Source organism: Haliotis rubra, unplaced genomic scaffold (genome assembly GCF_003918875.1).
Source record: "Haliotis rubra isolate DU_JTF1 unplaced genomic scaffold, ASM391887v1 Scf242, whole genome shotgun sequence".
NCBI lineage: Eukaryota > Metazoa > Mollusca > Gastropoda > Lepetellida > Haliotidae > Haliotis > Haliotis rubra.
Genome location: NW_025766470.1, coordinates 1,017,314 through 1,030,997, shown reverse-complemented (window position 1 = coordinate 1,030,997; position 13,684 = coordinate 1,017,314). Strand labels below are relative to the sequence as shown.

Sequence of the window (13,684 nt, the reverse complement as noted above, 5' to 3'; positions counted from 1 at the left end):
AAACACATCCATACCATGAAGTCACACATGCCGTCATTAAAACAACATTGAAGTAGCAGTTACTCTGTCGAGTGAATCCTGACAGCGCTGGTGTTTTGACAAACATTAGCAATAGTACATAAATGAATATGATGAAATATAAGTATAAGAACTCAAGACTATGGCATAGTGTTCTCTGTGTCAATGATATACAGTATTTATTGATGGGGATAGATGGTTACTGTACATTCACAATGACACAACGCTGTGTGGTTTGCAATAAGACCGTCCGGAAAAACCATGCTCGACAATCCATGCAACTACAAAGACAGTTACTTCAACGTAAACATTCAAAGCAATGGACAGTTTCAACACAACTCCATATGAAATGTACAGTTTGATTTTTCGACGATAACTGAAAAAATACTGACGCATTAAAGCCTAAACTCTAAATGAAGACCAAAAACAAATATTTCTAAGAAAAAAGTCTTGTTTGCTGATGAGGTTGTCATATTTCTTGTTGAAACGATCATTTCCCGCCATCTTGATTCGACACTCAGGAGGATGCCCTCGCTTAACACACAATTGCAATAAATAGAGAGGGTGTCAAGCAATTACAGAAAGAACCATTGGAAGTTTAATGTCTGTGTCGTTAGTCTATTTAATACCCATTATGTAACTTCATATTACACTAAAATTGAAAACAAATACATGGTCAAGCACATTAATGGTACTGCTGTGTGTGCAACAAGGAGAGTATTGTTAGGATTTTTTTTCTGTTTTCAATATATGTTACATGTCAATATAAATGCTCAAATATATTTCACGTCTTTTTTTTGCAATTGTACGGGGTCATTTCAAGCAATCTCTGGCTGTTTTCACTTAGCAACATCGGGGCCGTATTAGCCAATTTGGGGCATTTTTAGCCAAGCAAAATTGGGGTCGTTTTAGCCTGATCCCGACACCAAGCTGCCCTTGCCTTATCATATCAATGCTGTACAACAGGATACCCTACTAAGACACAGTCTACTGACACCAAGCTGTCCTTGCCTTATCATATCAATGCTGAACAGGCAGGGTAACAACAAGTACCACATTTAGAATGCATCTAATCAGTGACTTCACTCGCTGGTAGACGCTCTGTCCACGAGTACCTGGAGGAAGTCACTGACGAGAACGTTCTATTGTGTTATGGAACTTATTTCTATGATCAGTTATCAAATCCAAACAGTATCCAATATGATCAAAATATCTATATCTGTACTGATCTGTTATAGTGTAAGTCATATTTTACTGATGCTGGGATGTATGACTACATGAAGAGGAATTCCACGATTTGAGTTTGGCTACACAAGTACATTGAGTCATGACTCTCTACATACAGTCCCTGTGGATAATCAACCATGTCTCGATATTCTCTGACAAACTCCCCCAACTCTGTCAGCTGTATCACCTTGCCCAAGTCTACAAACTGGATGTCTCCTGTCGTGGTAGTTGTGATACCACGAGGGTTGCTGGGTGCTCTGTTTCCGGCAGGGGCGTATCTCCACACAACATCCCCCTCTGACGTCAGACATGTCACATACTTCTTCCAACAGTCAGACACGAGTAGGTTCCCCTTGTTGTTGACACACATGAACCTGGGGGAGGTACACAGTGAGGCATCATTGTGTGTAGTGATTGACCTCAACACGTGTCCAGACATGTCCAGGATATCAACACATTCACAACCACCTGCTGCTAGAGATGATGGATTCAGAACAGCCAGACTGTAGTATCTGGTACGTGTTGTGATGGTTGAGAGCAGCACCAGGTCAGGGGGTCACTTCTATTGATACAATCTGATGGGAGTCTGGGACAGCAACCATCACCTGCTTCTCATTCAACTGTGCTATACCATGTGGAGAGTTATCCAGGGGAAGTTTACTATGGCATGAATGATTATTTCTTGTGAAGAAAGATTTCACGCACTTGTTATTATAGTCGGTAACAGCACATGTCTGTACACCATCTACAACCACAACTGTCACATCAAATGGAAGAGGGTCCTCCTCATCATCCGACACCCTCACATCCAATTTCTATTCATCTATATATATATATATATATTTCGCCTGACCGCCCTATGGTTGGTTGTCATTGGTGTTGAGAAACACAGGGTTAGGGTATAAACATACATATAAACGTACGGATGGTCTCACGGGCTAGCTCTATAAGACTTAGTATCTCGTGTAAGGTATGTGAGTAAATATTACCTGTGGACTTTCGGAATCAAATTGTTCCAGGAATAACCAATAACTCCATGACTTCGTCGATCAGGACTCCTCTTAATATTTGTTTCAACTGGACCCGCCAAAGAAACGGGTTCGAATCCCCACATGGGTACAATTTGTGAAGCCCATTTCTGGTGTCCCCCGCCGTGACGTAGCTTGGAATATTGCTAAAAGCGGCTTAAAACCATAACTCAGTCAGTCAGTCAGTTCAACTGGACCCATAATACAGACGGCTTTCCATAGGGCTTATATTTTTCAGTGTTGAAGGTCTGGCAAACTCCGTTGTAATTGATGTGACCGCCAGTTTGTTGATATCGCCAAGCTTTCACTGAAGCTATCTGTTCCTCGCTTTCTGATTTGTCCGTTGGAATAGCTTAACTTCAGCTTGTATGCCGTGTTAGCAATAGTCCAACACTATCACGGCGGGGACACCAGAAATGGACTACACATATAGTGCGAGCAATAGTGACATACCATGTGGCAGTTCGACATGTATACCCCAACCAGTATGACACCGAGCCGATCAGTCCGTGTTCTAACCCCTTGATGCCGAACGCCAGGCAGAGTAACAACAAGTGCCATCTTTTAACACCTTTGGGTCTGATCATCACCTATTTAGGCAGGCCTTATCCACTGGACCACGGAGACGGTTAAGGGAGTGAAAAACAAATACACTCTCACTGATAAGTGCAAGGTTTCATGACTGAGATGCTTGCATATTCCATGCATCCGGGTTAGAATTGGTCTTCAGTAACCCATGCTTGTCGTAAGAGGCAACTAACGGGTGGTCATGCTCGCTGACTAGGTTGACACATGTTACCATATCTCAATTGCGTAGATCGATGCTCATGATGACGATCACTGGGTTGTCTGGTCCAGACTCGATTATTTACAGACCGCCGCCATAAAGCTGATAAATGGCTGAGTGCATCAGTTCCTATCCGTCCAGAGATATTTTACCAAACAAATGACAAATAATGAATTGATTACATTTTATATGTAACACTAGTGTATTTCTTTTGTGCTCATTGCACAAGGTAATTCAGCTTAATCGTTGTATATTGATTTAAAATGTTGTGAAGGCATTGCACAATTTAAGATTCTTCTACATATATTTATATGAAAATTAAAGAAATATAATATATATTTAGTTTTTGTCACGACATATTACCATCCTCGTGTGTCCAGGGAGAAAATTGACACGTCGAAGAATTGTCGGCCTCGTATGCCTTGATACTCTTGGAATCTTCATTTGTTAGCGCCAGATGCTCTCTGTCTCAAGCTACACGCCGTTCTCCAGTTCCTGACTGCCTTTTCCACGACCCCGATACTTAACTGTGGGAAGTACTTATTGTAGGCCTCTACCAGCTCATCGTCGTCATCGAACTGGCGTACTGTGAACTCACAATCATCACCCTCAAGCATGAGCTTCGAATTCACCAGCATCACGGCCATCTCGTCCTTGAACGTGATCGCACGTATGCAGTCATGGAAAGGTGTGATGTCAGGGTCGGTGAAGACAGAGTCGAAGCCTGCATCAAACTCTCCCAGGTCGGTCGTCAAATTCAATTCGAAGTCGTAAAAACGCCTGAAATTTCCAATGTAATATTCATAAGGAAGAGATTTGGCTGACCGGAAGTCTCCTTCTCCGTGCATGCGCAGTATCTTCCCATCTTCTTTAACGTACTTGTATTCAAGGAAGGATTCTTTGATCAGTGGCGATTCTTTTTCAAAATCCATGCAAATAGCTTCAAATGTTGGATGGCCAATGCTGATCTCAACCAGGTACAAATCTCCAGGTTTAACGACATTCTTTACCAAGACGATCACGTGATTATCCGGAAGCATTGCAGGTGTCGTGACAGTTGCGCTGTTCAGATATGCGTCATAGCCTAAGGAATTTAAAAAGTAGAACGCAAAAACATTCTGAGTGTAGCACAATCCTCCTTTCTTCGAGAATAAAGATTCTTTCATTTCGTCTGTGGTTGGTCTGTGTCTCTGACTGGGTTCCTCCGCCATTAGACTTATGTTCTGGAATGGGACTGTGTGCTGTAGACGGAAAACCAGTAGATTTAGGAATTCCAGTTTATTGGCCGCCATCTTTGATGGAGCGTCTGAGATATCCAGAACATCTCTGATGAACGTCAACGATTCTTCTTTCGTCAGCATATCTAAAACAAAATGAGAAACTTATTGGAAACTGCTGCAACAGATAACTGCTTCATCATAACTCAAAGGTCGTAATCGGTGCTTCAGCATTTTCTGAAATGAAATGTCTGTGTTACACCCCTGGAATCTTCTACGGTCAATATTCTCCTTCTGTTAATATTTAATGTGTAATCCGTATTAAAAACCTGTTGTCAGTACGATATCCGTGCTCCTGTATTTCAACAAAGTGATAAACAGCTGAGGCCTACATCATCTCGGGTGTCTGAGATCTACATCACTCTGGGCACCTGAGACCTACATCATTTTGGGCGTCTGAGACCTATATCACTCTGGGTGTCTGAGACCTACATCACTCTGGGCGTCTGAGACCTACATCACTCTGGGCGTCTGAGACCTACATCACTCTGGGCGTCTGAGACCTACATCACTATGGGCGTCTGAGACCTACATCACTCTGGGCGTCTAAAACCTACATCACTCAGGGTGTCTGAGACCTACATCACTCTTGGCGTCTGAGACCTACATCACTCTGGGCACCTGAAACCTACATCACTCTGGGCGTCCGAGACCTACATCACTCTGGGCATCTGATACCTACATCACTCTGGGCACCTGAGACCTACATCACTCTGGACGTCTGAAACCTACATCACTCTGGGCGTCTGAAACCTACATCACTCTGGGCGTCTGAAACCTACATCACTCTGGGCGTCTGAGACCTACATCACTCTGGGCGTCTGAGACCTGCATCACTCTGGGCGTCTGAGACCTACATCACTCTGGGCGTCTGAGACCTACATCACTCTGGGCGTCTGAGACCTACATCACTCTGGGCGTCTGAGGTCATCTACCTACATCACTCTGGGCACCTGAGACCTACATCACTCTGGGCACCTGAGACCTACATCACTCTGGGCATCTGAGACCTAGATCACTCTGGGCATCTGAGACCCGCATCACTCTGGTCTGAGACCTGAGACCTACATCACTCTCCTGAGACCCTTCATTACTCTGGGACCTGAGACCTACATCACTCTGGGCACCTGAGACCTACATCATTCTGGGCGTCACTCTGGGCGTCTGACTCCAACCTGGGCACCTGAGACTCCATCACTCTGGGCGTCTGAGACCTACATCACCTCACTCTCTGGGCACCTGAGACCTACATCACCTCGGGCGTCTGAGACCTACATCACTCTGGGCACCTGAGACCTACATCACTCTGGGGTACCTGAGACCTACATCACTCGGGCACCTGAGACCTACATCACCTCGGTAGTCTGAGACCTACATCACTCGGGCACCTGAGACCTACATCACTCGGGCACCTGAGACCTACATCACTCTCGGGCACCTGAGTCTGAGACCTACATCACTTCGGGCACCTGAGACCTAGATCACACGGGTCTGAGACCTACATCACTCTGGGCACCTGAGACCCTGGGCACCTGAGACCTACATCACTCTGAGACCTACATCACCTCGGGTGTCTGAGACCTACATCATCACTCTCACCTCGGGCACCTGAGACCTACATCACTCTGGGCACCTGAGACCTACATCACCTCGGGCGTCTGAGACCTACATCACTCTGGGCACCTGAGACCTATATCACCTCGGGCACCTGAGACCTACATCACTCGGGCACCTGAGACCTACATCACCTCGGTAGTCTGAGACCTACATCACTCGGGCACCTGAGACCTACATGACCTAGGGCGTCTGAGACCTACATCACTCTGGGCACCTGAGACCTATATCACCTCGGGCACCTGAGACATACATCACCTCGGGCACCTGAGACATACATCACCTCGGGTACCTGAGACCTACATCACTCGGGCACCTGAGACCTACATCACTCGGGCACCTGAGACCTATATCACCTCGGGCGTCTGAGACCTACATCACCTCGGGTACCTGAGACCTATATCACCTCGGGCACCTGAGACCTACATCACCTCGGGTGTCTGAGACTTACATCACTCTGGGTGTCTGAGACCTACGTGACCTCGGACGTTTGAGACCTACATCACTCTTGGTGTCTGAGACCTACATGAGCTCGGGCGTCTGACACCTATATGACCTCGAGTGTCCGAGACCTACATCACTCTGGATGTCTGAGACCTACATGAGCTCGGGCGTCTGACACCTATATGACCTCGGCGTAAAACTTAACCCACTCACTCACATGAATTAAGTCATTGAATCCTTCCTATCAAGTTTAATGATTGTATTATCCCATATGATTGTATGGGATGATGTTTCGTTCGGAGACTTCTAAATACGAGAACTATTTCTTTCGTGTCTGTAACAACAGAAAGATTGAATGCAATGTGTAGAAAAGAAAATCACAATTACCTGTAATATTAACCAAAGGACTGGGGCTACAAAAAACAACAATATGAAGATGACATAGGTGATAAGAAAGAAAAAGAAAGAAAACTTTCAACAGGAATAATAATCATGTTGCAACTTGGCATAAAATATATACGGCCAGCTAAAACATCTAATAAATACCGTTATACTATTGAAACGGTGGTAGTTGATCTGAGGACAAAACACATTCCTTACTGGGAAAAATCTCTATAAAAAGTAGAGAACGGCTCCGACCATATAACAAGCATCCATCAATGGCGGGGCGGTGGGGTAGCCTAGTGGTTAAAGCGTTCTGTCGTCACGTCGAAGGCCCGGGTTCGATTCCCCACATGGGCGCGATTTCTGGTGTCCCCCGCCGTGATATTGCTGGAGTATTGCAAAAAAGAGGTGTAAAACTAAACTCACTCACTCACTCCGTCAATGGACTCAGTGACTAAACACATGCAGAGGCATAATTCCTGAAAGTACCAGGAGACACACAAACACGTCCAATAGTAGTGCATACACAGAGTTCTCCAAAATGACATTAACACCAACCTGTATATGTAACGTGTCGGACGAGGTTCTGTCTCTAAAACGACTTCAATACTGCAATAACAAGCTTATGAAAGGACTCACTAGTATATGAATGTTAACGTCCATTTAACAAGGCACGGCGTCACCTACCGGAAAACCTAGTCCAATTGACATATAACAAAAGGTTATGTAACTCATTACAGAACATTATCTGTGGTCTTCTGACACGCTGAAAATGTCACCAAGTGCGTGTAGGGTTTTCCGAAAGTTGTCTACCTAAAACAGTGTATTAAGAGGATCTGTTTGTTTGATGTTTATTGTTTACCGCCTCACTCAGCAATAGTCCAGCTACATAGCAGTCCTGGTCCCGATTTCTCGAAAACAAACTTAAGTTTTTACTCAAATTTTGACAGTTTAATTTTTAACTCAACTGCATTTTTAAAATATAAAAGCCCAAACAACTCAAGTAATCGATCCACCAAACTCAAATTGTTTCTTAAGTTTGAGTTAATTATCGATTTCCGTTCATTCTGGGAAATGCATTATTATGTTCCCAGTGAAAGTAGTAAATGTTCCAAGTGAAAGTAGTAAATGTTCTCAGTGAAAGTGGTAAATGTTCTCAGTGAAAGTGGTAAATGTTCACAGTGAAAGTGGTAAATACCCTCCGTTCTAGCTATCGTTCCATAACATCTTCAAATGTAAATAAACCGAATACTGATTCCTGCAACCCCCAATACCATATAAATTCACCCCCAGTTCCAGACGATACTAGTACGATTTTCACTCGAAATGTTCTTCATAATAGTGGTGCTAGACTGATACTAACACAGATCGGTAGTATTCGCTGTGTTTTCACTCTGTCTCGATTTCGCCATAATCTACTCAATATGTGGGTGCTGAAGAGAATAATTTACGTATCTTAATGGATTCAACTCTGTTTACGCATTGTACCCGTCCACACAAATTTTGGCCGTATATCCAGGGTGGCGGTATATCCAGGGTAGCGGTATATCCAGGGTGGCGGTATATCCAGGGTGGTGGTATATCGGTATATCCAGGGTGGCGGTATATCCAGGGTAGCGGTATATCCAGGGTGGCGGTATATCCAGGGTGGCGGTATATATCCAGGGTGGCGGTATATCCAGGGTGGCGGTATATCCAGGGTAGCGGTATATCCAGGGTGGCGGTATATCCAGGGTAGCGGTATATCCAGGGTAGCGGTATATCCAGGGTGGCGGTATATCCAGGGTAGCGGTATATCCAGGGTGGCGGTATATATCCAGGGTCGCGGTATATCCAGGGTAGCGGAATATCGAGAGTAGCGGTATATCCAGGGTGACGGTATATCCAGGGGTTGCGGTATATCCAGGGTGGCGGTATATCCAGGGTGGCAGTATATCCAGGGTGGCGGTATATCCAGGGTGGCGGTATATCCAGGGTGTCGGTATATCCAGGGTGGCCGTATATCCAGGGTGGCAGTATATCCAGGTGTCGGTATATATCCAGGGTAACGGTATATCCAGGGTGGCGGTATATCCAGGGTGGCGGTATATCCAGGGTGGCAGTATATCCAGGGTGGCGGTATATCCAGGGTGGCGGTATATATCCAGGGTGGCGGTATATCCAGGGTGGCGGTATATCCAGGCTGGCGGAATATCCAGGCTGGCGGTATATCCAGGGTGGCGGTATATCCAGGGTGGCGGTATATCCAGGGTGGCGGTATATCCAGGGTGGCGGTATATATCCAGGGTGGCGGTATATCGAGGGTGGCGGAATATCCAGGGTGGTGGTATATCCAGGGTGGCGGTATATCCAGGGTGGCGGTATATCCAGGATGTCGGTATATCCAGGGTGGCGGTATATCCAGGGTGGCGGTATATCCAGGATGGCGGTATATCCAAGGTGGCGGTATATCCAGGGTGGCGGTATATCCAGGGTGGCGGTATATCCAGGGTGGCGGTATATCCAGGGTGGCGGTATATCCAGGGTGGCGGCATATCCAGGGTGGCGGTATATCGAGGGTGGAGGTATATCCAGGATGGCGGTATATCCAGTATATCCAGGGTGGCGGTATATCCAGGGTGGCGGTATATATCCAGGGTGGCGGTATATCCAGGGTGGCGGTATATCCAGGGTGGCGGTATATCCAGGGTGGCGGTATATCCAGGGTGGCGGTATATCCAGGGTAGCGGTATATCCAGGGTGGCGGTATATATCCAGGGTGGCGGTATATCCAGGGTGGCAGTATATCCAGGGTGGCGGTATATCCAGGGTGGCGGTATATATCCAGGGTGGCGGTATATCGAGGGTGGCGGAATATCCAGGGTGGCGGTATATCCAGGATGGCGGTATATCCAGGGTGGCGGTATATCCAGGGTGGCGGTATATCCAGGGTGGCGGTATATCCAGGATCCAGGGTGTCGGTATATCCAGGGTGGCGGTATATCCAGGGTGGCGGTATATCCAGGATGGCGGTATATCCAGGGTGGCGGTATATCCAGGGTGGCGGTATATCCAGGGTGGCGGTATATCCAGGGCGGTATATCCAGGGTGGCGGTATATCCAGGGTGGCGGTATATCCAGGGTGGCGGTATATCCAGGGTGGCGATATATCCAGGGTGGTTACATATACAGTACAATGTACATGTATAGACATAATCAGTGACAAAGAAACCATCTCACTGCTCCTGAAACAAAGCTGTTTTGATAGTAAGAGGATTATTCTATCTCCAAATATGAAACCATGTACTTGTTTTTAGGAAAACATGTACTTGTTTTTAGAAAAACACTTTATTAGAAGAATAAGGATGAACTCTTGCCTTACACCAACATGAAATGAATTTGGTGGTATAACCAGGTTGGTGGTATAACCAGTTTGGCGGTATTTCCAGGGGCAGTATATCCAGGTGTGACTGTATATCCGTGTAACATGAATTATGTCATAAATATTATCTTAAGCAATATAATTGCCACAATTGTATTCACATATATGTGTATATAACAGTTCAGAATATTTCTTACATATGAAATGTATCGGTCAAACACTGTTTTGTCGAACTTTGATGTGTTGACGATACTGTTGTCTCGAAGTCAAAGCTTTGTCCTTATTCTATAGTTTGTGATCGTTTTGTGACTGTGTCGAACCTCCGATAGCTCGAATTACTTACAAAGGAACCTTCAACTTTGACACAGGGTTGACTATATCATGCGTTCAAAAGGAGATTGAAATCCATTGTATATGTATTATTGGCATTGCTTGTCTTTTAAATGGCATTCACACAAAAATATATTTAATTTTTTTTAACATGCAGAACATGAACATGTACAAGAACAATTGTCAATGTACGTTGTGTATTCATGCTTGGGTTTCCGTCACCGGTCTGTCCATCAGAAGTAGTAATCATCCTGGTAATTCTGAATCAGACATAGTTTGCAGTTGCTAAAGCTTTAAGCTACCCACGCAGCTGGGGCGATGCACTAAGCCTTGCACGAAGTTTACGAGTGTGGGTCACATATCCACAGACGAAATGTCATGGGAACGCAAAGTGAATGCATGGCCATAATGTCCTATTACCCTATTACGTGACGAGCTTGTAACTTGTAACACAGGGGCGTGTCGCGCTTAAAAACAGCGTTAGAAAGACATATAGGTATATAGACACTCCCCTAGTTATATAAAGGGGCGTGTCGCGCTTAAAGACAGCGTCAGAAAGACATATAGGTATATAGACCCTCCCCTAGTACTATATAAAAGGGGGCGTGTCGCGCTTAAAAACAGCGTCAGAAAGACATATAGGTATATGGACCCTACCCTAGTGCTATATAAAAGGACCTTTTATAGTATCCACTTTTAATGGTACTAGGGTAGGGTCTATGTACTGTATGTCTATCTAACGCTGTTCTTAAGCGCGACACGCCCCTGTGACTTGTAACGTTACATAACTTACATAATGTCACCTCTCTTTGATAGTGATACGTAAACACTGTTGATATATCGGAATGGTGTAAAATGCTTCTTTTAGTGGACATTTCTTATGATTATTTGAATTTATATCAGAAGGTTCTATCATGAACGTGACACTGAGTTTGACTACCACACTGACACATTCCTGTTGGGTGCTTGGGTTCAACAGAATGTCAAACAGTTACATACATAAATAAACTGTATATACGAGTGTGTGTGTGTGTGTGAGAGAGAGAGAGAGAGAGAGAGAGAGAGAGAGAGAGAGAGAGAGAGAGAGGGGGGGGGAGAGAGAGAGTTTGTGTAGTGTATGCGTGTCCAGAGTACGTTAAAACTAGGCCTATGCTTATTGTATTGATTGAGTGAGTTTTGTTTTACGCTGCTTTTAACAATATTTCAGCAATATCGCGGCGGGGGACACAAGAAATCGGCTTCACACACTGTACCCATGTGGGAAGTCGAACCCGGATCTTCAGCGTGACGGGCGAACGCTTTAATCACTAGGCTACCCAACCGCCCCCTATGATTATTGAATGGCAGTCATATCTCCTAGATTTACTGTAGGACTGACCATATCACGACATACTTGTATATTGAGATAAAATTACATCTAGAAAACACAACGCTTACCTTTAATACGAAGGTCGGAGAACAATATTTGCTGAGCTGACCAGCAATGATATATCACTGAATGTCGACAGCTTTCTGTTGGTCAGGTCCGTACTGACTGACCACTATACGGACTGACCACTATACGGAACACACATAAACCTCGCTCCGCTTGGCTAATTCAATAGCCGGGACATTAACTTTAGAAATGCCGTTTGGTAAGATTTGGACCGTGAATCTAGAGACATTAACCCTGACCCCTGGGCATCTACAGACTCCACACGACGAATAACTGACCAGTTGACCATGGGATATATAACTATACCCTCTGTGTGTGTGTGTGATAATAACTGGAGAGGTAATGACCCATGCATAACACGCACGGGTTTCAGAGCAAGATTGGTTTAGCAGAGCGTTGAACAGTAGTCAGACATATCTCGACACGTCAGCAGGGTGTCAGCAGGGTGTTAGCAGGGTGTCAGCGGGTGTTTTGTCCCCGGATCTTTGTTCATCGGTAGCGAGAAGGAAAACCTGCCTTTCAAGAAGAAGGGTCAGTTTAATTGTTCCAGGCTTTGTAATTACCACCTGATTTGATTTGCTGGGCATTGAACCATGAAGAGATTATTCTTGACCTCAAGTCCACATACATACGTATGATGATGTCGGAATAGCTCTTTTTACAAATGTTTCAGCTGAAGCGTCTAACTTTTTAACACTGACAAACTACAAACACGAGTTCTATCTTACTGCCCAAACCTGCTTTTTAATACTACAGCGTAGAAAACATTTGTCCTATTGATAAACTATTGCCAACATGTGTAGTCAAGCCTGCTTGCATAATATTATGTTTCTTATAACCTAATATACACTATACGCCCAAAGAAACGTTACCCTCCCACCTTTATGAGTTACTGAAAAACTATCAAAGATATTTTAGAAGGTTTTGGTTTACAAGATAGCTTAACAACGCAGCTTTATGCAAATCACGAAGAAAAATTCTCAAATGCATTCATATTTGGGTGAAATGCATCTTTTTCAGAAGAGTTAAATTGTCCTGTATTCGTCTATGCCGAAGTGAACCAATAATAGTGATTTTGATGTCCAAAAGAAAGGTTGAAATAAAATTCTGCTTTGGGACAAAGATAAACCATTTAAAGTCACAATTTTTCAACTATTAAAACAAGAAACAACTGCTGTAGAGTGTGTAAAATTGTAAAATATAATCATTGCTATGATTTCAGTCTTTTAAAACATTTTCTGCTGATTTACATTAGTGAAAACAAGTAACACGTGTCTTTGATATTGTAAAAAAATGTTTAGGAACATCTACAATTATCTTTGTAAACATATTTGCTTGCAAAGTAACATTTTTCCATTTCCATTTTACACATAGCAATATCAATCGCCATAGCAATATCAATCAGCATGATAGGCAGACGCCTTACCACTGCACTATTGCGCTCCACTACATCCACTACTTGAAGAAGAAAGAAGCTTTATGATCGGGAGTCGAGATCAAGCCTAAATCTGGACATTGCAGTTATAGTCTATTAGTGTTTGGAGTCAAACTGAGGCATTGACTCCGACATTAACAAACCTATTATGCTAATGGGCACAATTAAGTATATAATTTGATACTAGGATTTGACCGAAAAAGTATACAGGGCAGAAAACTGTCGCCGAAACACTGCAGATTTGAGACCCAAAACAAACACAGCTCTATCAAATAATCGTTTTTTCCGTGTCTTTTTAGCCATCATCAAATACGGGAGTTTGCAATTACGTAACGTTGAATGAT

The 13,684-nt window shown here is 44.1% G+C and overlaps 1 protein-coding gene and 1 long non-coding RNA gene across 4 annotated transcripts; both read right to left on the bottom strand.

Moving 5' to 3' along the window:
• Positions 1-445: 445 nt before the first annotated feature.
• On the bottom strand, positions 446-13,289 carry LOC124278844. Its single transcript, XR_006899197.1, has 3 exons — positions 13,276-13,289; positions 13,233-13,239; positions 446-845 (listed from the first exon to the last, which is right to left on the bottom strand). It is a non-coding gene; the product is annotated as an uncharacterized LOC124278844 (long non-coding RNA).
• LOC124278842 lies at positions 3,231-7,441 on the bottom strand. 3 transcript variants are annotated; one of them, XM_046714618.1, is made up of 3 exons: positions 7,338-7,430; positions 6,783-6,808; positions 3,231-4,423 (listed from the first exon to the last, which is right to left on the bottom strand). In XM_046714618.1, exon 3 carries the CDS (start codon positions 4,419-4,421, stop codon positions 3,501-3,503), a length of 921 nt encoding a protein of 306 aa, XP_046570574.1. In that variant the 5' UTR covers positions 4,422-4,423; positions 6,783-6,808; positions 7,338-7,430; the 3' UTR covers positions 3,231-3,500. The 3 variants fall into 3 exon arrangements, with proteins under 3 accessions (XP_046570574.1, XP_046570573.1, XP_046570575.1); XM_046714617.1 differs by lacking the exon at positions 6,783-6,808 and having other exon boundaries at positions 7,338-7,441; XM_046714619.1 differs by lacking the exons at positions 6,783-6,808; positions 7,338-7,430 and adding an exon at positions 6,996-7,124.
• Positions 13,290-13,684: the final 395 nt, after the last annotated feature.

What these genes read in the sequence shown, in the direction of transcription:
- LOC124278842 (XM_046714617.1), bottom strand. Translation starts at nt 4,421, where the DNA reads ATGCTGACGAAAGAAGAATCGTTGACGTTCATCAGAGATGTTCTGGAT.